This window comes from Malurus melanocephalus, unplaced genomic scaffold, assembly GCF_030028575.1.
Source record: "Malurus melanocephalus ecotype Western Australia unplaced genomic scaffold, MMel_1.1 scaffold_44, whole genome shotgun sequence".
Taxonomy (NCBI): Eukaryota; Metazoa; Chordata; class Aves; order Passeriformes; family Maluridae; genus Malurus; species Malurus melanocephalus.
The window spans coordinates 2,324,357-2,351,432 of record NW_026623276.1 but is presented as its reverse complement, the minus strand read 5'-3'; the positions used below and the strand labels follow the sequence as shown (position 1 = coordinate 2,351,432).

Here is a 27,076-nt window from a genome sequence, read left to right as displayed (position 1 = left end):
CGTGAGGCATTTGTTCCTGATATCCAAGCTAAACCCCCCCCGGCACAGCTTGAGGCCATTTGTTCTTGTCCTGTCGCTTGTTGCCCGGGAGAAGAGACCGATCCCCACCTAGCCACAGCTTCCCCTCAGGTGTTGCAGAAATCCATGAGGCCTTCCCTTGATGTCCAGGTGCTAGAAGGATAAATTACTTGTCCGTAGAATTGCCTTGTTAAAGTTTAGGACTTGACWTGTTTCAGTGATCTCAGACATGAAGGATGTTAACAAAGCTTGGGGAGAAGGATGTGCCACTGATGGTGGACACGAAAGAATGTGAAATTTACAGGCCACTGGAACATTTGGCAGAACTCCCGAGATAAGGATGGAATCAACAAAGCCAACTCGGCAACTGCTGAAATCAGCTTGAGCTCAGTCAGAAGTAATTCTGACAGGGAGATTGYGACCACTGTGACTCATGGACCACTGACTTAAGAAACCCACTGACTCGAGAAGGCCTGGCCATACAAGTTAATTAATTAGCATGAGAAGTGAGGGAATYATTTTACCAACAGAAGATAGAATACAAAATTAATAAGAACTGTGTAACTTATAGCCGATGCCTTTGTTTGCTAAAATGTATAAATCGTGAAACATTTTGGTAGTCAGCATGCTGGCTTTGTGGGCTTGCCACCCAGCACCCCTCTACTGCTCAAGACTGTAAATAAATCRAATACCTCGACTCTGTGTGTGGATTGGCCTCTTGAATATCGGGTCAAAGAATCTGTTTTGGACAACGACCTGAGCCTCCTTTTCTCCAGGCTAAACAACCCTATCTCCTCCCTCTCCTCATCAGACTTGTGCCCAGACTCCTCACGTTTTGCTATTACCAAAGTTGAAATGACTCTACAGAGGTGGCTGGTTTTTTTTGGGTTTTTTTTTATTTTTTCTGATAAACAACCCTAGATCATAATCTGCTACCATTTTCATGGTATCACTGAAATAAGAATGATTAGGGACTTTTATATTGTCAGTAAAATCACCTCAGTGCTGATAGTTTACAGATTGAGCAATATCCTATGGATACCTCCTGAGAGACAGAAATATTCCCAGCAGAAGTTACAGTTTTAATTATCATAGAATCAGAATCACAGAATTGCAGAATCACAGATTTGCAGATTTGCAGACCTCCTGAGAGACAGAAATATTCCCAGCAGAAGTTACAGTTTTAATTATCATAGAATCAGAATCACAGAATTGTTTGGATTAGAAGATACCTTGGTGCCTGGCCAAAAGCTCAGGCACTGCCAAACTCTTGTACATCGGTGGGAAAAAGCTCAAACATCCAATATRCTGTTCATATGGGAAGAGGCAAATAATATTGCAATTAAATTTACTGTCATTATTAAACGCTAATGTTTTAAATAACGCATGAAATGATAGATGGGAGAGAGTATGTGGGTTTTTTTTCTGGTGTGCTGTGGCTGTAGTTAGCTTTGGGACCGGGAGAGGGAAGTGTTTGCCCAGAAAAGGAGGATGCAGCCTGAGGGGCTGCTTGGGTGGCTGATTCCAGCCGCTGCTCCGCTGATGGGGATCTGGGGGCATCCTGCCAGCCCAGAGTTTGTCACCTCATCTATAATTGAAACCATTGTTTGATACTGCCTGAAAAATGTGGGCTATGCCAGAGCCATGCCAATTCATTTCAAATCATGGGGAAAAGGGGCTTCATAACATTGAAAATAGAGATCCACATGATCTCTCATTTTGAATGAGTCGCCTGCATGTGCTGTGAAACTTGCTGAAWGTTGTTCATTAGGCTTGGGAGAAAGTTTACTTTTTTTTTTCCTCCAYTGTTTCTCATTTCTTATTTTAATAAATTAAATCATATTATCAGCTGAATAAAGGGCCATTTAAAATGAATAATTTAAGTTTATTCTAGCCCCCATCTCTTGCTGTATGCAAGAGAACCAAAGRAGAGCTCTCTGAATTGTTTATTAAAAAAAGCTTTTAAACTTTAAAAAGATGGTAGAAAGTGAAAGTGTTCTAAGGAGATACTGTTAAAGGAAATGGGGTCGTTTTTGACTATAAATATTCCTTAAGCCAAGACTAATGTTTTATATGAACAGAGGACTGCCAACATGCTGAAAAAAGCAGTACATTATACTTGTTAATGAGTACAACATGACTGAAGACTTTTTTTTCTTGGGATAGGAACAAGTAAAGAGGAAGAACAATGTTACCGCTGTGATTTAATAGTGATTTATAGGCACCTCTTGTTCGATACCGCCTTTTTCCTCTTTTTGGAACGGTGTTTGTTACTTTCTCGTGGGTCCAGGGATTGACACCGTGCTGTTAGTGCTCGTGTTGGGCTGTGGACAAATGAGGCTGCAGTGCCTGAAGAAGTTCTCACCCCTGCAGCTGCCGTGCAGAGACCGCTAYTTCAACAGCAATGCCAGCAGCGTGTCACTTCTGCTTGCCACGTGGTGTCGTCACTGTGCAAAATCTGACAACATCACTTAAAGCCATCCTCATCACCTCCTTAACAGAGAAGCCGAACTGTGCTGCGGGCTGGCAGACAAAAAATTGCTCTTTGGTTTTGGGGATCAGAAACTCACTCAGAGGAATAAGTTAAAATTATCTTGGGTATGAAGAGGAGTCAGTGTACTAAATTAGCTAGCAGTATATTAGAAAAAACTGTGTCTTCTAGTATGTGCTAGGTGGGAAGCTAAGTGGGGAAAAAGGAGTAAATATTGCTTTCTCYAAAAGTATTGTAAGCCAAATAATTTTTCAGCCCAGACTTAAATGCTATCGCCAGCTGAAAGCTCAGATGGATGAATGCAATCAACAGCAACAGCATCTCAGGATGTCTCTGTACTCAGAGGTCACTTACAGAACAGATGTTCTATCATATTATGTCAAGATGCTGTGTAACTGGAATTACAGAAAACTTCATGCAAATGCTGTCTTTTGGAATAAAATCCTGTTCCAAGTTGAATTTGTATTTTAATTTCTGCTACCATCCTACAGAAGGGCGTGTTTAGAGATTCCATAGCCTCCCATCTCTGATGGCACTAGGGGTTAGTGCTTTATTCTCTCTTCTTCATTGCCCACCCTTGTGCTAAAGTGCTTTYCTTCTCAACCTTCTTCCTTCCCCACCACCTTGCACACAATCCAGTGTAGAAGTACGGGCATGAAAGCTGAATGAATTGCTTTATTTACTAAGCTACTTGCCTTAGTAGCCCAGTTTAAGTAGCTTAYCTGTTATTTTCCAACCAGTCTTGGGAAGTTGCACAAGGCACTTTTATCTTTTAAACATTGATGAATACAAGGTGTCCTACCTTAGGCACTTAATTTTAAGGTGCCCTGCCAACCACTGTAGCTTGTTACTGACTGATACAATTAATAATGTGTGGACTAATGAAGGAGAAGCTAGATTAACAAAAAATAGCCCCTCAGGAAAACTTAAATAACATTTTTTAAAGTGAATAATAGAGATTCTTTCTGCATTTTATCAGTGTATTACACTTTTCACCAGAACATGTAACTTTTATGTTTTTAAAGTRTCATGRTGATGTTCCGCTGCATTTAAGACTTTCAGGATTTCCTCTCAATTTATTGAATAAATTGCTGAGGAATATGTGCCACATGATCCCATTGTCTCATACCAGCAGAAACATTTYACTGATATATTTTGGTGGCATTTTTCAAATAATTTGGCAAGASTGTTTAGAAAGGGTTCATTTACCTGAATTCACCTAGAAGACTGCTTCCCATGTGAGTCTGAGAATGACAGATTTTTCTGCTYCTCATCTTTTATCTGGGACATGGGACTTGCTAACATAGTACTCCTGGAATACTGCCACTCTGCACATAGGTGGAAATATGGTCACAAACAGCAGTGATTGTCAAATGATCCACTAAGGACTTTATTGACCAAGACCAGGGATTTGACCTTAGAGTCAAAACCTTGTGGAATTGTTTACCATAAATTGTTTCTTTTATTCCAATGCAGAAAATGTGTCATTTTTGTTGCCAAAATAATTTACTAAAATTTGTATCTCTGTACTACTAATACTATGGAAATTGGCTTTTTTTCAAAAGCGAGGTGTCACACATCTGGCTGCTACTCACAAAAATCTTGCTATTAACAGCTTCTTCGCTCACATAGCAATAATGTTTGGATTCTAACCTAACAATACTATTGTGATTTCAGCAGAGGACTTGGATTAGTTGGACACTTTTTAGCTAGAATTTCCTTACAACATACCTCTCATTTTGAGCAAACTCTGTCATGGAACCCCTTTAATTTAATTCATGAGTGGTTTTAATGTCAAACTTAGTTATTAAAGAATGCAGGAAGGCTTCTGGACCACATGCCTATGTTTCTATAGCACAAGTGCCTGGGGTTACTTTCACATCTGCCAGTGGTATGAATTGTGAGGAATGTTGTTGTTTTGTGATCATGCTACTGAAAAATGATACCATTTTTGCAGATTCAGTTCCTGTAGATTGCACTACTGACACTCATTCCTTCCTTGATGTCTTTTTGAGCTTCCTCRTCAATATTCAGGTAAAATGCAGCTCTGCCCCAAAGAACTTCTAGTTTGAACATACGCATAAAAAAAACATGCAAAAGCCAGTGGAAGGGGTGGGCAACTAATTCCTATCATAAGCTTTTGAAAACAAGCTTTTATTTGAGGATAAATTTGAAGTAAGWGAGCAAAGATACTCAGCAATCCAGTCTTGGGGTTATAAGAAAGAAGTCAAAAAAGTGAGAATAAGAAGACAAGAAAGTGGGAATCCTAGAAAGACATTGGTGAAGAGAGTGGGTGTGATGAGCCACCTTTAAGGGAAAGGAGGTGGSGGTAAGATGTAAGAAGGAGGCAGAGTCATGAAGAGCTGGAGGATGAGCTTGGACRGAAGGAATCCTTGGAGGAAAAAAAGAAGCTAAAGCAGGGACAGTCCATGTTAGCTCAGATGTTTAGCCCACTTTGCCCTGCAGTGGAAGAAATCCACCATACTGCAAATATTTTCAATTTAGATGCCCAACAGTTCTCTGTATGGGACTTGGTTAATGAGGAAATAGTCCCTACCATGTTTAGTCCAGTCCAAATAGCCTCTGACAGTCACATGCACAGGCAAGAGGAAAAGAAGGAATCAGCTCTTGTAGTTCAAGCTACAGACATGCAATCAGGAAAARCCCTGCTGAGGCTGTGTAGCAGGAATTCATCCAAAAATCTCCCCAAACAAGGCAAACTATCTGGGGAAGTTTGTTATATCAGAAGTTGTTGCCCTGTCAGCTGCTGTATCTCTTCTGTGCTTCAGCACAGGGCATAATTTAGGATAGGGCATCCTCTAGTTCAGTTGCTGCATCATCACTGTGTGCTGCTCTTRTGTTGGTTCTCCTCAACAAAGAATGAAGAAAAGAAAGAAAGGGAAAACATTTTAAAAACTGTAGTGAAATTCAGTATAATATCTCAAAACACGTAAGGTCCACAGCTAGCTATTTTATTAAGAGAAAAAATCCCCCMAAAACATAGGGAGGACCAGCAGGCAATTAGCAAATTGTATGCGTCACATCTCCCAGCTCACTTTATGAATATGTTCCTTTTTAGTATATCTGTGTTTGCCTTTTGTTTTGGGTTGGGTTTTTTTTAACACTGCAAAACCCTTAAGGTCTCCATACCCAAACAGAAGTTTGTAAAATACCTTGCTCCTTGTGGACCTGTGYTCCACCTTGGCCTGCTGCTCTCCAAATGTCATTCTAGATTGTCTGTGCATGGRGGTTTTGTGTCCCCTTCTCAGACASATTGTGTTTGGAAACTGCCAGTTTATGACAACTGATGACATTTTTTAAAAGCCATCTGAAGGCAAAGTGGAAAAATCCAGCCRTGTCCATGTGTAAATTCTAACTAAGGCATGTGTCATTGATAAACTTTGCTATTGGGGCTCTGTTATACTTTATTTATATCAACTTAAAGCCTGAAGAATGTCGCTTTGGCTTCCTTTCAAAATCTGAGAACTTAGCATATGTGGACTCATTGAAAGGGAAATTAGTCACTCTTATTGCTTTAGGGAAACTAATCACTTTAAAATCCCTGCAACATCAATATGCCTCCCCATGATATAAATGCCCCAGAGGTTTTCTTGTTTTGAACATTTTCTTAGTGCAACTAAGAAATCTAATTACTAAAACACAATTCACCTACTGAAGTATGGAAAGGCATTTGGAAGTATAGCTTGTTCAATCAGAACATCAAAACAGACTTGGAATCAACTGAGTGTTTACATTTTTCTCAGTTATCTCCAAGTGCTTGCTGCTGTTAAAAGCTGCCTTTTTTCCAGGCAGCCTTGCCTGTCATACAGTACTGGAAAAAGCTCATGAAGAGATCTACTCTCCTTTGACACTGCAATTTGTAGCAAACCTAAAGCTGTTTACCCTCCCTCTCATGTGCATGTTCATCCACCCCTTTGCCAAGGTGAGCTGTTTTTCTAGGTGAAAGAAGACAGTGCCGGCCCAGAAAGATCAAGTGTTATTGCCATGGTGCAACCCACTATGGTGATGYAACCAAACTCCTTTCCAAGGGCTGTTTGTATTCTGAATTATCATAACATGTGGTGACCAGGTTGCTGAGACTCTGTTATGGAGCGTCCTCTCTAGTCTCCCAGCAGGAGAATCAGCCTAAGTGACAACAAATGAACAAAGAGAATGCTAATACCTRTGATGGCAATGTGGTATTGGTTGATAGCAGAGCCCTCTTGCACTCTGAGACTGTTTAAAAGATGTCCCTAGTCATCACTGGGCATGGTGATGCAGTGGTAAGGCAGTTTTCTTCTCGGGGCCCTCCTAGATGAAGAGCCTTGAAACTAAGTTCTTGAATATCACTCCTACAGAAGATGTGGGAATGGCAGGCTCAGATRCATTGAGATGAAAGGTGAGGAATAGAAGACCTACGAATTTGTGTTCAATTGTAGATCTCGTAAAGAGCTCTGTTCCTTCATCAGCACCCAGATCCCTGTTCTGCATGGACCTAGGTGAGGAGCACAGCCTTCATAAACACYTCTTCTGAAAGAATTAAGGGATGATTCAGGGTTTAGGTGAGTGACACTGTGGATGTCTCTTGTCCTTACAGAGAGCCTAGGACAAATATGCCTATATGTTAGGGACTCAGGTACCATAAATTAGGTGGGAATGCTCTCAATGGCAGAAATAACTTAATGATCTCCTACTTCTCTTTGTGCTGTGTTCTGGCAAGTGGAGCAGACCAGCACATTGGCAGGATGATTGCMCACACCCACCCTCCAGCAGGCTGCAGTCTAGGAGTATTGGCTACATTGACTTGCTCAAGATAATCACAGATCTGTTGCTTTTCCAGATGACTGCTGACCTTAGATGCTTCTTACAAAACTGAAGAAAAATTTGATCAACCATCTCACTTCTTCTGGGACTTGGTTATGGTCCTGAGGCAGAAAATMATGAAAACTGATGGCAAGTTGCTTAAATAAAGAGGTATATCTAGCATTGTAGTACCTGCAATGTCACTGTGATTCCTCTCCTTGGTTAGTTCYGAGGTTCCTGAGACTCTCACAAATCTGGATTCTTTGCATATTCACAATCTTTATTTTAACAGTTTGAATTTCCTCACATTTGGTATTGAATTCTTCATAATGAGACTTAAATTCTCCAACTATTCTAATAGTCTGGCATAGTTACTGGCCACTGGACTTTTTATTGTTGAGGAATTTCACAATTATATAATTRAAACAAGAGTGTTTGTATGGCAGCATAAGAAACTCTGAGCCCCTGAGCTATTGTTTTGGATTTTTRACCAGTTRTTGAAGCCTGTGCTCRGAGCTGTAACAGCAACAGATTCATRAAAACAATTCAGGAATAAGGTTTCACTAGGTCACTGTAAATAACACAGACTGCTAGCATGAAGCATACAGRTAGCTCCAAAGAAAAATTCCTAGACAAGTTCCTGTGCTTTGCTGAACCTGGGTCTGGGCAAACAGCTGAAGATCATTCACCACCATATGAAAAAGTTTTCCCGGCTTCTAGGGGAAGAAGTTGAAGGGAAGTGGGACACTGGATGTAGTTTCACTTTCTTTACTTTTCCTTGACTCTAGGTGTCAATTTAAATGACATTGTGGTACATTTTCTCCTTGTTTTCAAGTTTTTTTTGCATTCCTTCAGAGCAGGTGGGAGCAAAAAATGAGAACTCATTACATGGAGAAATATATKAAAAGAGCTGTGTAACACACAATCAGTCCATTAAACAAAATGGAAAAATATATTTTCCCCTGAATTTTTTACAGTAGGATTAGTAATCTTAGGTGCCCTGGTACTTCACAGCAGCAGGGATGCTCAGATAACAGTGTGGTTCCTAACCTGAAGATAAAATACCCAAATGAYAAAATATAACACCTGCCTACAGCTTTCTATCAATAGTTTCATGTTATATATAACTCACCTACTTAAGTTTCACATATAAATTACTTCCCTGGGTTACCCAAGGGAACAATWATAATTTTCCCAAGTGTTTACTTGGAGGCTCATAAAATTATTCAGGTGTCTATTAGGGAGGGACTAAATATAGCCACATGGAAATGTGGCTTTAAAATTCACTTAAAAATTCCACTTTAAAATTCAGGGCTGGAAGAATAATTTCTGTTTCAACAACAACAGCAGGGCCATTTTCTTGGTGAAGCTGTGGATCTAAAAATGTATAAAAACCTCTGTGTCTTCTTCACATGAGAGAAGTGTCAATCAGAGAAAAAGGTGTGCGAGAAAGGCCATCTGAAGCAGAATAAGCAGTACACACAAATCTTATCCCAGTTTTTTGAGCCAGGATCACTTGGCCAAGGGGCAGTTGAGAGGTGCTGGTGATGGGATCATCCTTCTTGGAGCAGTGGTGATGCTGTTTGCAGCCAGTCAGTGTTGTCATATCTCACTATTTCTGTGCCCCTGTTCTCGCAGGTAGGGACCAGTAGGCTCAGCTTTTTCCCACAGTATATAAGACAACAATGCAAATTCTTGTTTTTCTCTATAGATACAACACAACATTTTTTCTGCTTTTACAAAAGGAGAGACAGGGTCAACCTCAAGGGGTCCTGCTCTTAAATCCTAAATTCTGTCTACCCACTCAGTATAGGCTCTTCATTCATTGCCTTATTTAAGGAGAACCAGTAATTATTTTCTTCAGCTGCTGTGTATTTTGTAAACAAGGCAAAGAGTGGTTTGCCCTACTCAGTTACAAATATCTTGTGAATTATGCAATTTTTCTGTATTTATAGTTCTATTCCATCTTCCAGCCAACTTTCTTAAAATAYTTTGCAGGTGTTCCTGTGGGAATACTCACAAAACTTTTCTTTAGCTGTAAAAATTCATCAGCATTCATAGTGAATAGTGAGAGAAACTGGGATGAAGAGTCTTTTAGACATTGATCAATGGGACCAGTGATCTATTTAAAACCAAGCAAAAATTTAAGTGATTTACCATACCAGGCCTTTAAATCTTTGCCAATGTCATCAAGAAAATTGATGGTTATACCCATATCTCCTACAGCTCTGCAAGACTCAGACTTTATTTATTATAGCAAACTATTGTTTTATTTAGTTTTTTAAAAAAATTGACAAGCTTGGGAGAAAAATGAACTGGTGTTGCAACAGATGCTACACATAGAAATCTTGTGTAACAGTGGCAGGACTGAATCTGATTTACTACCCTGGAGAAAGGACTCTGTAGACTGAGTGTGTTTGCGGAGAAACTGAATAGAAGGATGGGCATCTTCTGAGGAAATCCTCTATTGTCAGGCTATAGAGTTTTTAAAACACGAGGCAAATTTCACCTGATTTCCTGAAAGGTGAAAAACATTGAGATACCTCTAACTYCTAAACCAGACAAACACTGCCTAAACAGAGGCATTCAGTAATTCCCTATTAGACATGGGATGCTTTGTTTTAAAACTCACAGTCACAGTATGAACACTACTAGAAAAAAAACTGCTGCTCCATTAAATTCAAATGCTGAAGTTAAGTGTTATACTCACCACAATGCTAAGTTTTTTTTCTTCTCTCTGATTGGTGTGTAATTGATGTAATTTGCTCTGATATATTAGTTGCAGGATTAGAAGGCAACTCCTTTAGCTGATGTTTCAATTAATATATTTTTCAAGTGCATACACTTGATGCTCTAGAATTTAATACTTATGCCATTATAGTCATTATTGYATGAACCACACTAAATCAGGTCCAGGTGGTGTGTGGTGCTGGGTGGCCTTAGTGGTGTTTGCTGAGCACACTTTGCTGTCACCTAATGATTCCACAGGTACTGGATTCTGTGRGGTGGCTGAGATGTTCACACAGGGTGTCATATCTGATACAGCCTGAGACCATATCTTTGGCAGCAGGAGAATGTGGCCCTGAGCAGTAAAGCACCTTGGAATAAATRCCTGAATAAATCCCTTCCTCTTGGCTTTTCTTTCTCAGGCAGCAATGTCTTTTGAACAGAAGCAATGGCTCTGATTCTGCCCTCCCATGGGCGTTATACTTTGTGTCCTCTCAGAGGTGTCAGCTCATGTGAAGGAGAAGTGTGTGGTGTGCCTGACAGCCCTGATCACACCGACAGTAAATTCCAACAAATACTATATTTTCCCTAAGCTCAACTTATCTTGTATTTTAGCTAATGATGAAGCATTAACCTGTTCTATGTTTGGTGTAGTTCTGGTTTTGGTTTTGCTTTTATTTTCCCAGCAGAACTTGAGATTCTTCACCTGATTGCTTCATCTTCTTTTTAGCATGCTCAAAAATTAGGGCTGAACCTTACACGGTGCTGCATGTGCACTGGAAAAAAGTTGCCCCAGTGTTATCTGGGGTCTTTGAGTGTGGAAACACCTCTGGCTGCAGCATCAGCAGTGRAGGGGGAGAGCTACCTCCAACAACTGTGGAGCAAGAGCCATGCACTTCTCAAATGGTGATTAAACTGTCAAAACAAGGCTTGCCTGGGCTCTGGAAAGCTTGTTCTTGGCTCTCCACGTGGAAGGACTGTCATTCCTCATCCCATAGTCATGGCATGAGTAGTCCAGATCATGGCCAGAGTGCTGTGGGAGTCGGTTCCAGATGGGTTTGTGCAGCCTATTACATGGTGTACACTCATTTTCACTGTCTCTCTGTGTTTGAAAAGAGAGCATTATTCCTGGCTCTTTTTCCTGGTTTCTCAGCCATATATTCATACAAGGTTTTTATCCTGGCTGGTATGATCACAGGGGAAATAGTGCAGTAGCCCCTCMAATTGAGGGAAAAGAGCAAATCAAAACACATCAGAGTCCCAACTACCACAGGGTTGGGAAAAATGCCATGCACRTGATTTTGCTGCATGTTAAAATAAAGGGGAAGGGAAATGAAAAAATATATCACCGTGTCCTTTAAAAATTTGTACCTACAGAGTTGAAGCAACCACAAGTGATGCTGTACAGATGGTTTTTCTCTTGCCAGGGAGAAGTGCAGTGAGGCCAGAGTCTTTTAATCTGTCATATATATAACTGAAGATTTACAGTTGGAATCAGACTTGAAAATGTAAATGGCTTTTCAATTGCAGAGTCTGGTCTGTCATAATGACTTTCATTCAAAGCTTTGTCTGGGTAGAACAACAGCTGTTCTGCCTGTGGTTTTTCTTGTTTTATTTTATTTTTAGAATTTTCTCATATGTAAGATACCACGAGATGGACACAGACTGGGAGACCTCATGGTGATGTCTGAAAAAAAGAAGTGCTCTCCTTCTCCACAGAGAGAGTTGATTGAACTAGTGAAGAGTCCTGACTTGGACTTATGACCACCTTTGCACTCCTAACATGGCTAATCTGGATTAAAATGGTATGCAGAGATCCAACCTGCCTTTGAAATTAGTTTTTTTCCATGAAATCACCAGCTTGTGACTGCTGAGAGCCTTCAAGTTTTGCATTTTGAAGTTAAAAATTGGGGAATATCAGTGGTTGGTTATTAAGAAATGCTACCTTTAGAGTAAATTCAAGGGTATTTGAAATTAAAGTGTCTCTGGTGTTGAAATTCAACAACTGTCTGTTTTTAAAAATGAAARTACCTCCTTTTTGTATCCTCTTTTTCATCATCTGTACATTTCTGCAGCTGTTTGTTTACTAAAGACCCATGTTTGACTTTTCATAAAGTGTACCTGTTCAAATGTCGATACCAATAAGAATTTAGTATAGAAACAGGAACTGCAAATCCAAATACTGCTGTGGACATATTTTCCACTGCAGATAGTGTTTTGTTGCTTGGAGACCTTCTGTGTGTGTTCTTGCTTTTAATCTTTCTTCCAAAGCTGAGTTTGGTACTTCTAATACAGATGGAAAACTAGAAAATATTCCGGGTTTCAACACTTGTGTAGGAGGAAAAGGACATGCAGGAAAAACAACCAACCACCAAAACAAAAGCCTCAACCCAGCTCCCAGAAGACCTGGAGCCACCAGGAATTTTTGTTTGTGCTGGGAAAGTATTACATGACTTCAGGCACCAACTGAATGACATGCTTCTCTTGCAAGGCAAGGATGTCATCAAGGCAAATCTTCTTTTCAGCCGAGAATGGGAATTATGAGAACCATGACAYTGCCCTGTAATATTGTTTCTGAGAAGAGAGCTCCTCTGTGGTTGATCTTACTAGAAACCACGATGAGAACATCAGGGTTCATTATCATCCTCAATCATTCTCCRTATTTTTCTCTTCTACTCCCTAGCTGCCCCTTTCTCTTTTCCTCTKCTGCCCTTCTGTCATCAACTCTTCTTTCTTTGCCTTTTTTCTCTCTTATCTCCTACATTTTCTTTGAAACACAGCAGGCAAGCAGGGGTGCCCCAGTCTGTCAGGAGATGGAGCAATGACAAGGCTGTGCCTGCAGTTAAGTTTACTTCTACAAGCAGATAGCATGAAGCTGTCTATTGTTCAGATCTCAGCTTGTGCTTTTCTCACAGGCAATAATCCAGGAATGTTATTTGCCTGCTACAGTGGGATACTGCAATGCCAAGGATACTTTGTCTGATTTCCAGTTCCAGGCTTTTATTTTGACATTAAAAAAAAAGAAAAAAAAAAGTAGACAAAAATACGTTGTTGCCATTCAGAAAAATAATTCATCATCTGTTTTATATGAGTGCGGGTAATAGAGATGGAATTAAAGAAATGTCATCTTTGCAATGTGCTCAGACTTCTGAATGAGAGGGATTTCTGGACAAAATTCTTCCAAAGTCACATTTCAGCTTCCAGCAGCTTCCATCAGCAGGACCTCTGGCAGGGTTTGCAGGAGCATGACTGCAAATATGGGGCATTTGGAAGCAATCCTTAGAGGCTGGAATCACATTGATGCCTGAGCTGTGGATTTGCGCCTTGGCAGGACAAATAGAAAAAGTACAAGTCACATGCTAATCTCTGAATTGGAGATTTTAATTTCTTGGAGATCAAGGGCCAAAGTGTAACTTGAATTTAGATTCTGCTCTGGTGTAAACCCAGAGTAAGTGTGCTTAAGCTCAGATATACAGGCTGATTTTTCAAATGCCTTGTAAAATGTGTTACTACCTTATAAAAAGCCAAGGCCTTGTAACCTACTCTAATTCCACTTGGAAAACCACCCTTTATAACCATTTTGTTGCTCTCTGACTTCTTGCAACACTAACAAAAAAGAGTATGGAAACTTCCACCATTCAGCAAGCTGCCCAGAGTGTCCTCAGATAATCCCTTATGGAGCTGGACGATGGGATCAGAGCCAGGCTCTGTCATCAGGATTCCCCAGATGGTCAGAGGGATGTGTTTGTTCCCAACCACCCCTTACTGTGTCTCGAGATGAATGGYTCCACACTGACCACTACAATTACTTGACAGTCCCAGGAGAGATGCTATTTAAACTAAAGGACAGCCCTGGAACCAGAATAAATGTGTCTAAACTGGACATAATTGCATTCTCACTGATTATTAAAAGAAGACTACTCATAAAGTTTTTGAAGAGCAGCCAAAATTATTAAAGGCGCAAAGCACCCCTAATTATTTTTCAAGTATAAGTTTGGTATGTTTTTTGGAAGATTTGTTGAAGTTGAGCTGCAGAGGAGTCAAGTGTCTCAGCAGTCTTTAACCTTCTTGTTTCTAACCAAGGGGTCTCTTGGTAATTTAGTGTCATTTATTAACTCTTACCCACATAGAACATTGCTCCACTCTGCTGGTGTTCCTCTGCTGTGGTCACACTGAGCTCTACTCTCCAAAACAGCAGCAGAAATGGCTGCCTCCCATAGGCAGGATGATAGGGAAAGGACACAATTCTGTTTAATTTAGCATTGAAAAGCCCACTTGCCTCACTGAAGTGTATGAAAAATAATTTGCTCTATGCCAATGTTGGTTTTACTGGAAGAAGTCACTTCTAAAAATCACCTCCCTGATACGCAAAAACCAAATCCCTCAAACTGAGACACCAAAATTAATCATATTCTTGAAAATCTCCTTTTTCTTCCAGTCAAAGAATGGGGCTGGCAATACTTACATGCCTCTGGGAAGTTCTCTGGGTAAGGAAATCATCATGGCATGCAATAYCTTCTCTCAAAAGAGCATTATTTGCCTAGTAATTTGCTTTTATTGTTTTGGTCTAAAAAAACCCAAAACATCTCCACACAAACTTTGTAGCGTTACACTGAGTTTATTTTGAAAAAAGAAATCAAAGAATGTTTTTTTCATCTCTGAGCCAGATGGGAAGAAAAAACAAACGTATTCCACCATATGAAAGAAAACAGATGAGAACTTCCAAAAAACTTTTAGCCAAGATTTTTTTTTTCTTTTTTTTCTTTTTTTTTTTTTTTTTTTTCACTGAAGAGCATGGAAAAAATGAAGTGGAGACAGTGAAGGAACAAATAGGCTCTGGTTTTAGGAAGGCCTGGTTTCTGGGGAGCAAGTTTTGTACAAAAGGCACTGCATTATCACATTTATAGATGCCCAAGCTATCTCTGAGTGTGGGTAAGCACTGGGAACTCCTGCCCAAGCCCTGGGGAGATCAGAGTGTCCAAGCTGGGGGAGTGCCAGGTGTGGGCAGCTGTCCCACTGCTGTCACCTGTGTGAYCCCTGACACAGGGCAGCAAAGAGCCTGCTCCAGGGACAGCTGGGGGTTCATGGAAGAGCCAACGTGTCCGGGGTGCAGACACCCACAGAAGTGAGGGTGGAAAACAAAGCAAGTCTGGAGRCTGGGGCTGGAGATTTTTGTATCCTTTGGATGCTACAGATGTGTGAGCTGCTGTGCTTTTAGGCAAGGAGGTTGCACGGGCGAAAAGTGGTTTTGTTTTCTCACATGTGAGATTCAGCCACCTTTCCCCTACTCCCTGCAGAGCAGTTCCTTCCCACAGCCGTGGCTGCCCCTGGATCAGCTCCTYGCCTTGCCAGTGATCAGACACCAGTGCCTGCCACTTGCTAAAAGCAGAGTAGCTACTTGCCAGGAACAGAAAATTAATAGAGGAGGTCAGCCATCTAAGAAAGAGATGGCTAGATCATTATAAACAGACAATTTAAGGCATCATAATGGCTAATGTGGGGACTGATGCTACWCAGGTCAGGACATCTCTCACCTGGAGGCCCATCTGAGGTGTTTGGTGTGCTAGGACACTAAGCACAAGAGGGATTCAGTCCTTGTTGAAGGTCTTGCTCAGATCAGACCTTCAGAACCATGTTCCTAGCCTCTATGTGCTAAAAGAACAAGGCATTAAACCTGAAATGACAGGATAAGATTGCCACAGTCATGCCTAGAACCAGGTTGGTGTCAGTTGAAAGGAAGGCTTTAATGGAAAAAAATCCATCAGACTGGTTTTTAATACCCATGAATGTTCTGGCTCCACATCCCTCTACACACACATACACAGAGTGAACAACATTAATTTCTGTGTCTCCGTTTAGTGATTCCTTTATTGGAACRTTTGCAAGTATTAATTATAGACAACAAAGGAAATGAGAGTTGAGATTWATAAGCTCTAATCAGATGAAGGCATTTCCAAATAAATTAATGAAACAAGTCAGAAATGACATTAAGAAATTGAGTACTGAATGTAAATCACAATGACTTTGTACCTTCTCTGCCTTTCCCTCTTTTTCTTCCAACAGTCCCAGTGCTTGCCAGGGTATATGAACTTGCATTTAATTTTATGTAAAACAAGAAGGATGATGGGAATGTGTGCTCAGTATGACAAGTTACAACACTCTTGCGTAAGAAGGAAGGCCAAAACTGAAGGTGGGACAAAATAATTTGCTACCACTTAAAACTTTCCATACAACCAAAGTTATTACGCAAACCATACTGAAAGATTTGATGGGGATATTATCCTGTTAAAGAATGACAGGACTTTCATGACAATTTCTTGGCCTATTATGGTGTCCTGCTTGCATTCCTGCCAATCTTGTCCTTTCTGTGAGTTTCCTGARCTGTCTTAATGCTCTCTTGGTCCTCTCAGTGATTTCAATCCTTGTTGCCATTGGACACCTCTGTTTCCTTCCTGCAGGAATACTAGGTCAAAAGAATGGTCTGTCTCAGCACGCCTGGCTGCTCAGGCTGTATTTTAAGGATGACTGGACACATCAGGCACGCAACTGCAGCATCCCTCTTCATCCAGTTTTGTCTAGCAGCTGCAGTGTTTGATTCAAGTGTGTGAACAGAGGRTGTGAGCCCAGTCACATTTCATTTCTCAGTGTCCTCAGCTTGTCATTCCTCTGATGGGAGGACACCAGATAACTSCTGGATAATCTGATCTTGTGTATGTACCATCACTGCTGTTGATGAAGGAAGAGAAGGATGAAATCTGGGACAGGAAGCAATACAGCTTGGGCTTAAACAGAGGTTTCTCATTCACTTAATTTGGTGACAGAAATCTGTGACATCAGTAAAAGGCACAAATAATATAATTTAATGGGGTAAATGCTCAAAATGAGCATATTTCACCTGAATAAGCCAACATTCAAAACAAAGATAGCGCTGCTTCCACTTCAGTGTGGCTCTGCAAGGCTCCACTCATCAGGGTTTGTGAAGCTCTCCRAGCATGCAAAATACTCATCTTGTAACTCATTATCCAAAAATACCAGTTTAAAATTATCTCCACAGACACGGTGTAAATGCATATGTAAACACTACAGTACGTGTCTACATGCAACTTCTAGGTACAGCATGACAGTGCATGGCAGAATCAAGTTGTATTCAAAACCTTATGAAAAAGCTTAAAGAAAAGACCCATGAAATCCAGACTGTCTGAAGACAAGCCCTGCCACTGTGATGGTGACACATGGTTTCTGCAGCTGTAATACACAGACTTTTCACTTTTAATTAAAAAGATGCAATTTTTGTGTTGTTCCTGTCTCATATCTAAYTTGTACCCACAGGACAGATTCCCCAATGTAATGTTTTGTGTACTTTGAAAGAAAATTAAAATTGAAATTTAGAACACTGAAGGGAGTGTGATGCAGGGAAGCAGCAATCTTCAATTGGTTGGTCTTAGGAGCAATATTTGAAAATCTGAAGTACAAAATCTTGTCTCTTTCCAACAGAGCTGGAGTATTTCAACAAACTTCTCTGCATTCAACCAAGGTAAATGGCAGGTCAGGAGGCAAAGGAAAAACARTTCTCCTTCCCAAGAAGCCAAAACAACTTCCTTCATGGTAGAACATGTGGCCATGAAAAGAGTATAAAAACTGGAAACAAATACCAAGGTTTCTGCTAATGAATTAATTAATGAATTAACCTGCCAATTTTTTAAATTCTTGATAAGCAACACTCACTGCTGCCTAGACATTGACTCATGGGACTGAGGAGGAAGCTGGCTGGGTAATGATATAAACTCTTTCTGCTTTGCAGCATATTTTATTTTCTACTTTGTTTGGGACAAAAGTACTGGTCCAAGAAAACAGATCGATTTACAAAGCACTTTGGAGAAATGCAGATTTATTAGACTTTTCTGAGTATGGCATGTTTTTCCCACAGAAAAAGACAGATCTTCAAATCTGTCTTAAAAATAAACGTATTTCAGTGTGTGCAGCTCCTTTGTTTCTCTTTTCATAAAGTCTCTCACCTGGGCTTGACCTGCAGTATATGTGGCACCTATTGGGGTAGAATTCCTTTTGAGAAGGGAGAAGGAATGAAAACATTTAAAATAACTCTTAAAAACTTGAGATTTATTTCCATGACATTTTCTCATGAAAGGAATATAGGATGGCAGGCTGGAAGAAGGAAGGTAGATAGGAAGGCAGGAGGGAAGGAAGGCAGGAAGGCAGGAAGGCAGGAAGGAAGGAAGGAAGGAAGGAAGGAAGGAAGGAAGGAAGGAAGGAAGGAAGGAAGGAAGGAAAANAGGAAGGAAGGAAGGAAGGAAGGAAGGAAGGAAGGAAGGAAGGAAGGAAGGAAGGAAGGAAGGAAAATCTTTTATTAAAATAGTCTTTCCATATTACCCTGATGAAACACTGGCTGTGATCAGAGCTATAATGAGTATCTAGTCCTTAGTCAACTTAATTGTTACACATGCAGACTAGACTGCATACAGTAAGGAAAACACTATCTAAAATCTCCTTTAAAAGTTATTTAACCAGAACAAATCATCTGGGAAAGTTAAAATATTTCTAACTGGAAAAATATTTCTCTATAGCTGAGCTAGGCCTGACAGCAAACCTAATGAATTATTAGTACCTTTATTGTTTTCTTTGGCCCCTGTGCACTATATTTGTAAAAAAGTCAGTAAAAAAGAGAACAATTGTAAAAAGCAAATATTTTGTACAAAAATACAAAGTTTTAAAAGCTCTTAAAAGTATATTCCATATTATTGATAAGAGTTGGACTATATATATATATTTATATAAAATCTATATATTCGTGTATCTGTATAATTTTCCTACATTTGGGATTGTAGCAAATTAAACAACTGTTTACACAGTTGCTTTGTATGATTTTCTATATGAGTGACCAACAGTCTTACTCAGATTGATAGAATGTCTTTTCTCGGAAGACACAAGTTGCTTATGGATGTGGTTACTGGTTGGGAATAAAATCTAAAACAGAATTAGTCCAACAGTATTTCCTGATGCTGTGGGTCAATAGGCCTTAAATAATTACAGGATGCTGGAGAAGAGTTACTGCTGAATTCCTCGATGCTTTTAAACCAGTTTCAGTGCTTGTTTTTTTTCTTTTTTTCATTTTTTTTTCAATTTTGGAAGTCAATGTTGCTCTCTTCCAGGATTTTCTTCTTCTTTACATAAATTGCCTTAATATGAAGGTATCTGTAAAGTCACAGCCCATTACACTCCAAATATTTGCCCTACATTATGAGAGAAAAAAAAGAAAAAGAGAAAAAAAATCCTGTAAAAAGTCTGTGAACATTAAACAGATTTCCAGAAAGAAAACTTACAGAGATCAAGGTACGTAAAAAAYTTGCCCAGACTCATATTCAGATCTTGTAAGTCCTGGAGGATAAATATTTGTAAACCAAGGATTTTTTTTTAAAGTAACAAATGTATGTAGGAAAACCAGGATAAATTATATTGTTACTTACAGATGGTCCTTCACTCTGGACATCCAAACAGAATTATACACACAAAGCTAGTTCAGCACTTTGTTTTGTCTTAGGGGRCTATGCATGGGATGTAATTTTGGCTCTAACTGACATTTATGTCTGCCTTCACTGAAATTCAGCCGACAAGTTTCCAACTGGAGCAGCCAGGSACTCTTGGCAAAGCAATGTTTAAACAGGTTGTATGGAGGAGATAACATTTCAGGCAGAGCCCCACCATGAACACAAACACCAGCTTTGACCACGTTGTGTGATGATGGGGCCATGGGAACCACCTGCCCTCTGCTCCTGCAGAAATGCCTGTGTCAACAGAAAGAGATGCCCTGTGGCAAGYACCTGGCTGGCTGCTGGGTCACAGTGGCACTTTGTGAGTCCAGCTGCAACAGATGAGATGCTTATGGCCTATGGACCCAGCTTCTCAGTCCCATGGGACTTCTCTTGGCAGCGATGGGAATTTTAAGATCTCTTTAGCAGCAATCAAGTGCCCCCTATTGCACAAACTTTGAAAACAGAGTATTTTCAATCTTTGAAGGTAGGTGCCTGAGCCACCCTAAGGCCAGCTTTCCCTGTTGTRTGCCCACAGCTTTCAGTGTGGGTAGGACATGAGTAGGATCTGGAGCATGTGCCAAACCATGCCCAGAATTTTAGGCATGTGTAAAGCCTATAGGAGATGGTCAAGATACAGAGCATGCCATGCCTATGGCCAGCTTYGAGGCTGCTTTTTCCAAGTGCAATCAATCCAGCACTTGCGTCTGGGTCCGAGTAGAAGTGATATTTTCCCTCTTCCTCAACAAGGCACTGCCACACCATTTAGCCAAGGTCTCACCTCTAGCTGCTGGATATTTACTACAGGCAAGATAAAAGAATCAAACCATGGGCCTTGCTTACCTTTGTCCATGTCTTTTTCACAAATGAAATTGTTAACATCTTCACAGTAGAAGTCATTCCAGAGCCCAGCRTAGATCAACCCGGCACAATCTTCCCCTGGCCCGTGCCCGTGACTCCAGTTATCAGGCTGCCCGGTTTTCCAGTTTCTTTCCACCAAAAAGCAAGAGATATGATTGCACAACACAGCACACATGGCAGGTTTTCACCACAAGAAATTAACGAAAACATCATGAGATCTGTTCTGAACGGGAAATACTCATTGAAACAAACAATACATGACTCTTGCTGAAAATGGGAAACAGATGTATTACAGAGAAGGGAATCTATTCAGCCTCGGGCTGCCAAAASTCAGAGACCTAAATTTAGACCAAGGAACTTTATTTTAGTTTCTGAGTGTACATGCACACRCAGTAGGATTGCTCCATGCTCCATGTGCATTGCTCCAAGCCTGCAAAACCTGCATACTGCATTCCTGGTGGCACATGGGACTGAGAAGAGCCCAGAGAAGGGCTCAAAGGTACTGCTGAGATAGCAACAGCCTGCCCTTGCTCACTGCAAAGGCTCTCAGGCCTCCTGTGGGCATCTTGGGAGGAACAGCAAAGATCCCTGTGTTTTAGGGACACATGCTCAGATGGGAAGGGAATTCTATTGACCTATAAGGAATGTACACAGTATATTTACATGTATCTTTTGAGATCATTAGCTTTGATGGTGAAACTGAACGCAGCAAGTAAAAAATCTTGCAGCAAGTGTTTCCTCATCCTGTTTTTGTTTAACAACTGAGAAATACTTCCAAATTCAGGACTTTAAAGCTCCATTTTCCTGGAGAAACAAGTTGTTKAAGGGAGCTTGTGATTGCTGGCTGACACGGTCCATGCTCAGCTAAAAAACATGCCTGCCTGACACAGTGTCCAACCAGGCACCTGGAAGGACACACAGCTTCCCAGAAGTAATGAGATACTCCAAAAATCTGTAACCAACAGCTCTGAGGTTACGACAGAGCACCTAAAACCATGGTGTAGTGGAAATCTAYTAACAGCAGTGCCTGAAGCGGGAATCAGTCACAGTGCTGCCATAAAGAGGAAGAAAAATGAAAACGGGAAAGGAGAAAAAGGGGAAAATATTATGGTTCATTTGAAATGCATCTGACTTTTTCCATGTTTTTCATCTAAATGAATACCAGTGAGATCACAGCTAATCATTTCGTAACATCTGACTGTGCAGCCTGTTTTTCTGAAGCCCAGCATGCTCAGCTCCATAAACTCTTTAGTCTACTCCTCAGTATTAAAAATTTGGGTGGTTAAAATCTGTTCCATTTAGGATAAATTAGGTGTAGCCCTAGGATTCCTGGARAGCTGCCAATTCAGTTCTCAGCTGGCCAAAGCATAGACGCCCTCATTTCATGCATTTTCCTTATGTTTAATGCTTTCCACTCGGATTTGGGCTTTATCTAAAGACTGGTCATTTTTTATCAGAATGAGTACTCTATTTATAGCCAGTTGTAATGCAAATAAGGAAAATTCAAACCAAGACAGTAAAACTGTCTGTGCTTTCCATCTCAACTTCATAATAAAAGTCAGGAGCAAACGTTTTGGCAAGAAACACTGCACTGTGTAGTTATGTGATTTTTTCATTCAACATTCAGTTTTCTTCCTGGCAAGGAAAGGGAGCCTTGTACATGGAGAAGGGAGAGAGAAAAAAACCCAGCACCCTGAGTAACAAATTAAATTATTGGCATCTACAGCCATCTGGATCCATTGGATAATTTCTAGACGCTGCTTTTAGAAGTGTCAGCAAGAGTGGTAGCATTGCTTTTTATTTACGTACGTGTAAACTGGTAAGGATCCATCCAACCATCTCCATTCATTTTCCTTCTCAGAATCYGTTAGTCCAATCCAGAAGCTGCCTTTCCCAAAAATCTGCTTTTTTATCCATTGCTGTGAAAGAAAGATCTTAGTCCATAACAAGGACAACAGTCTTTGGAGCCAACAAACTACATTAGTTTCATAAGCATCTTGTTATCAGAATCGGGAGGAACAGAGAAGTTTTTCTAAGGTGAAGATATGTTTAAGGAGTTGGCCTTGAGACCCCTTGCCCAAATTAGAATCCCTTGCATGTTTGCATTGCAAACTAGAATGTTTGTGTTGAGGTAGAGAGAGCTACGCATGAAAATTGGCTTGACATAAAGTCACAGCTAATGTGTTATAGATACAAATTGAAAAAACCCCAAAGAGTAAGCACTTGTGGGTTGATTATTCCTAGGCTGCACGTATTAAATCAGACAATTTAAAATTACATTATATWCGCTGCTGCAAAAGATACATTTTTGATACACAAGGCATAATGGATCCCATCTTTAAAGTTTCAAAACTCCTACAATTCTCAGCAGCTTTTCTGACTGTTCTGTTCCTGCCACCTTCAGGGTCAGCACCAGCTCTGCTCACACTGCCCTTTTGCACATGGAGAAGCTGCTGATTAGGCAGAGGGTGGACAAAATTCTAATGAGTCAATCAATGGATTTGCTTCTACTATATGAATTCATGATGSTCTCAGCTTCCCACTATCTCATGGTTTCTACATTTTAAACGATTTCAAACTCCCTCCTTGAAAAACAGAAAGAGAAYGCAATTACCTGCTCCTCTTTGTTGTTGATGATAACCAAGCGAGATGCTTTCTCTTCACAGAACAACTTTGCCTCTTCAAAAATTTCTCTTTCAATTGAAAAGTAGTAGCACTTTTCCGTATAGTTCTTCCAATGGGGAGAACAACCTGTGATGTGAATATTTTGTGTTAAGTCTGTTATTGGTAACTCAATGGGCCAATARCAGGGCCAGTAATAAATGGAGGAACCCAYACCCATGTAGAGCATGCAGCGTGTTGATGGCTTACCATTGGCCTCGGGTACYGMTGTGGGTTCGCTCTGCAGTGCCATYGGCATTCCTGGACCCGGTGGCCCCGGTGGTCCAGGCGGGCCCTTTGGCCCGGGCAGCCCAGGGACTCCAGGCAGTCCAGGCAATCCTCGAGGTCCTGGCACCCCTGGCTCTCCCACTGTTCCTTGCAGACCTTGAAATCCTGGTGGGCCTTGAGGCCCTGGTGGACCGTCCTTGCCTGGTGGCCCTGGTGGCCCTGGGTCTCCACTTGGTCCGGGCAGACCTGTCTTGCCGGGAGAACCTCTCTGACCTTTGGAGCCAGGCGATCCTCTTGAACCTTTTCCTCCTTTTTCTCCTGGCGGCCCGGCTGGCCCGGGTGGGCCCTTCTCACCCGCAGGCCCTGGKGGTCCAGGCTCTCCTTTCTCTCCTTTTTGTCCTTTTAGGCCAGCAGGGCCAAGAGGGCCTTGAGGGCCTCTGTCACCTTTAGGTCCCCTTGGACCAGGAGGACCTGAAACAATGTAAGCATGCAAAGTGGGGATATGCACAGAAAACAAAACAAAAAGCCCATGCGGGGTCCTTGTTTAATACAATTTAGAGCAGCAACACCGGATATTTAACAAACACAGAAACCGGGCTAACACCTGTTTGTAACAGAGCGGCTGCTTTCCAGGTCCTGTACACTTACTCTTTCCTCAAATTAAAAAAATTTCCTCTCCACAAATGACAGGATACAGAAAATGCTCATGTGAACTGGACAGTGACACCATGCTCCAGATGACCAGCCAAGGTGCCAATCCCTGCAAGACACACTTCGTGCTGTTTATGCACTGGTCCCGTGTGCTGGTGGTCCCATTCCCTCACTCTGCCACTGTCCCTTCTCCTTCTGGTCTCATCTCTCTGCTCTTAGACCCAGGACTTTATCTCCTGATCCTGTTCGTTGTCTGTCAATAATGGGGTGTCAAAAAGAGACAAAATGATGGAKAGTGAGCAAAGGGCCAACTGTGGGAAAGACCAGAAGTTGCAAATTGGCCAGATATAACCGGACAGAGAACAATAACTCACATCAGGAAATGGCAATATTGTGACAGCAATAAACAACAAAATAATTAAGGATTCTGTTCACGGATGAGCAAATCCCTTGTCAATACCTTCCCACTCCTGGCACCAATCTACATAATTCTAACTCCTCTAGAGATAGATTTCCAAGCTGGAATCATTTAGCCCTGGTTGAAATGAGAATRGTTAAGGTTACTGACATGTAATCTTGGCTCTAATGCAGCCTTAGTTTATTTGGAGCAATGGGTTTATATTTGTGATTAGAGTTTGAGGCTTGACTGGTTCACATCAGATTGGATATATGAGTGTTCTTTTCATTTGGGATAATATTTGGCTRGGAGAAACCTCCTAAACCTGATGCTATTTATTTCTAGAGAAAATAAAATATCCCAGGATTAAAAAYTAAGCAAAGTAGGATGTTTTCTGGCAGAGCAACAACTGGCTTAAAGTGAAATAGCAACTTGTTTTTCAGTAAGGGTGGACCTTTCTGGGAATAGTCCAACATATATTTTTTAGCCATTTCCTCCTTMGTGGGGATTGGTTTCTTGAGGTTCCACACCTTCACTCGCTTATTTTAGAAACTAAATCAAAAGCAGATCCAGCCAGTCAGTCAGACAGAATAAAATTTTGCTAAGTCAGAACGTTCTTTCATAACATCCCCATTTCAGCTATGTGAAGAAGGCATAGGAAARTTAGTAAGGAAAATTCAAGTTACACGTACATTTCCGAAGTTTAGGATTAGACAACGGAAAACCCCAAGACCCTGTACCTAACTTCCAAAGAACTAAAGAAGTAATGCAAGCAGGAATTCAGCACACACACATCATTAGGAAAACTGCATACCTTGTAGGATAGTGAAATTCTTGATGAGCTGGCCATGTTTGGAATCYACCAGCTTCATTTCTTCCATGATTACTGACAAATTGGCAACTTCAACATCTAATCGTGACCTCATTAAATCCTGTTGCACCTTGAGAGATGCTGAGTCTATGCGAATATTGGCTAGTGTGCTGTTCATAAAAACCAGCTCATCCGAGTGTTTACTTAAGGTGTCTGTRCACGTTGTCCTGACCTCATTGAGATTGCTCGTCAGTGTCCGTAGGTGATGAGCGGTGTAGCTAATGTTGCTGATGATATTGACTATATCGGTTTCAAAGACCTGGAACCTTTCTTCTAGATGGTTGAATTTGGCAGCAGTTCTATTTTCATAGCTCTTATGCTGTTCCTGGAGATCCTTTAGACTTTGTTCGTTGGCTTGAGCAATTGTGGTGATGTTCTCCATCTGCCCACTGAAGGAGCTGAGCTGACTGTTCATGTCTTCAAGTGTGTCATTGTTGGCTTTTGCCATTGCTGAGTTGTTGGCAGCCAAAATCTGTAAATTTTGTATTTTCTCCTTAAGCCAGTCAGCATCCTTCCGGGCCTGAAGGACAACCTGCTGCAGATTTTGAAAGTCATTCTTGATTCTTAGAATAGCCAARCTTGTATCTTCCATTGATTTCTGCAGGACACTGATAAGATTTCTCTGCTGTATTTGAGTCAGGTTTAAGTTGTTCAGGTTCATGACGACCACATTATGAGAATGCACTTGGCTTTGCAGGTTTGTTTGTATATTACTTGTGTCTTGTTGAAGATTGTTGATATAGCCAGTATATGCCTGAAGAGTTTTATTGACACTGGTGATCATCAAAGAGTTACTATCTAAGGCACTTTTCATTTGGCTCTGTTGATCATCTAATAAAYTTCCAGACTCTTGCAGCTTCTCCAGTGTATCTTTGTTTCTGGTAGTTTTCTCTGCAATGTCATGAAGCTGCTGACGAAGCGCCAGAATGTCAGATCTGAAGCTGGACAGTTCAGTGTTAGTATTCAAGGCTTTTTGTCCAGCTTGATCATCTGTTGTAGGAAAAAAAAAATGGAAAGGCTTTAAGCTGAGTGTTTTTTTAAACACAGTATGAAACAGCACAGTGTAATTTAAGTACAGTCAGGTTGTCAAACTGTTCAACAGAACTTCTATGCTATCTTTTACAGAAAAGAGCAAACAGCTAAGCAAAGTTCTCCCACTAGACAGAGAAAAAAAGCAAAGAGGACTTAAYGAAGACCTCGTGTCTCGCTGAGGAGAACGAAACGGTGATTCTGTCATCATGTATGGGAAAAACTACAGTTAGAAATGGATGAGTATATGCAGTCAAATAATGSTGTGTTCTGATTGAAACTGAATTTCATTCAGTGTTCTGAATGAAAACTGAATAGGAAACAGAATTCAAAATATTRAACAGGTATCAGCAAGTGTAGGTGTTGAAGTTACAACTGGATTTTGTTGAAAGCTCAACAGTTTATTTTATCTGTTCATGTTTTCTTYTTTTCATTGCAGGTAGAATACCTTCATTTCATTTAGTACATATAGTTCCAATTTTTAAAATCTTTGGTTTAGTTTTTAAGTCCTGACACTTAATTTAAAGCAATCTGGGTTAGAGACAAAAGCTTTGCCAGCAGACAACTTCAGATATGTCAGGATATGTATATCTGGTTTTCTCTCTAATATATTACCATTGCTTTTAATGACATTTTTGTCATTATTGTTTCCTCATATTCTGAATTTGAGGAAGGCAAAACCTTTAATCTTTGAGGAACATCTCTGCTCCCACTTAAATTGCCCTGTGGAATACTTCTGGAAGCTTGTCCGAGTATGATAAAGCATTTGAGACTGCACAGCCTATCCTTCAGGA

General features: G+C 40.7%; 1 protein-coding gene across 1 annotated transcript in view; it reads right to left on the bottom strand.

The window, feature by feature from the left end:
* Nucleotides 1–18,184: 18,184 nt before the first annotated feature.
* The window catches only part of COLEC12 (collectin subfamily member 12), a 94,853-nt gene continuing 85,961 nt past the window's right edge, over nt 18,185–27,076 (bottom strand). The window contains exons 5-10 of the mRNA XM_057364918.1: nt 25,197–26,243; nt 23,317–23,805; nt 23,060–23,196; nt 22,255–22,364; nt 20,428–20,573; nt 18,185–19,287 (exon numbers count right to left, since the gene is read on the bottom strand). Coding sequence (XP_057220901.1) covers nt 19,268–19,287; nt 20,428–20,573; nt 22,255–22,364; nt 23,060–23,196; nt 23,317–23,805; nt 25,197–26,243 — 1,949 coding nt within the window. The 3' untranslated portion in view covers nt 18,185–19,267. The remainder of the gene's footprint in view (nt 19,288–20,427; nt 20,574–22,254; nt 22,365–23,059; nt 23,197–23,316; nt 23,806–25,196; nt 26,244–27,076) is intronic.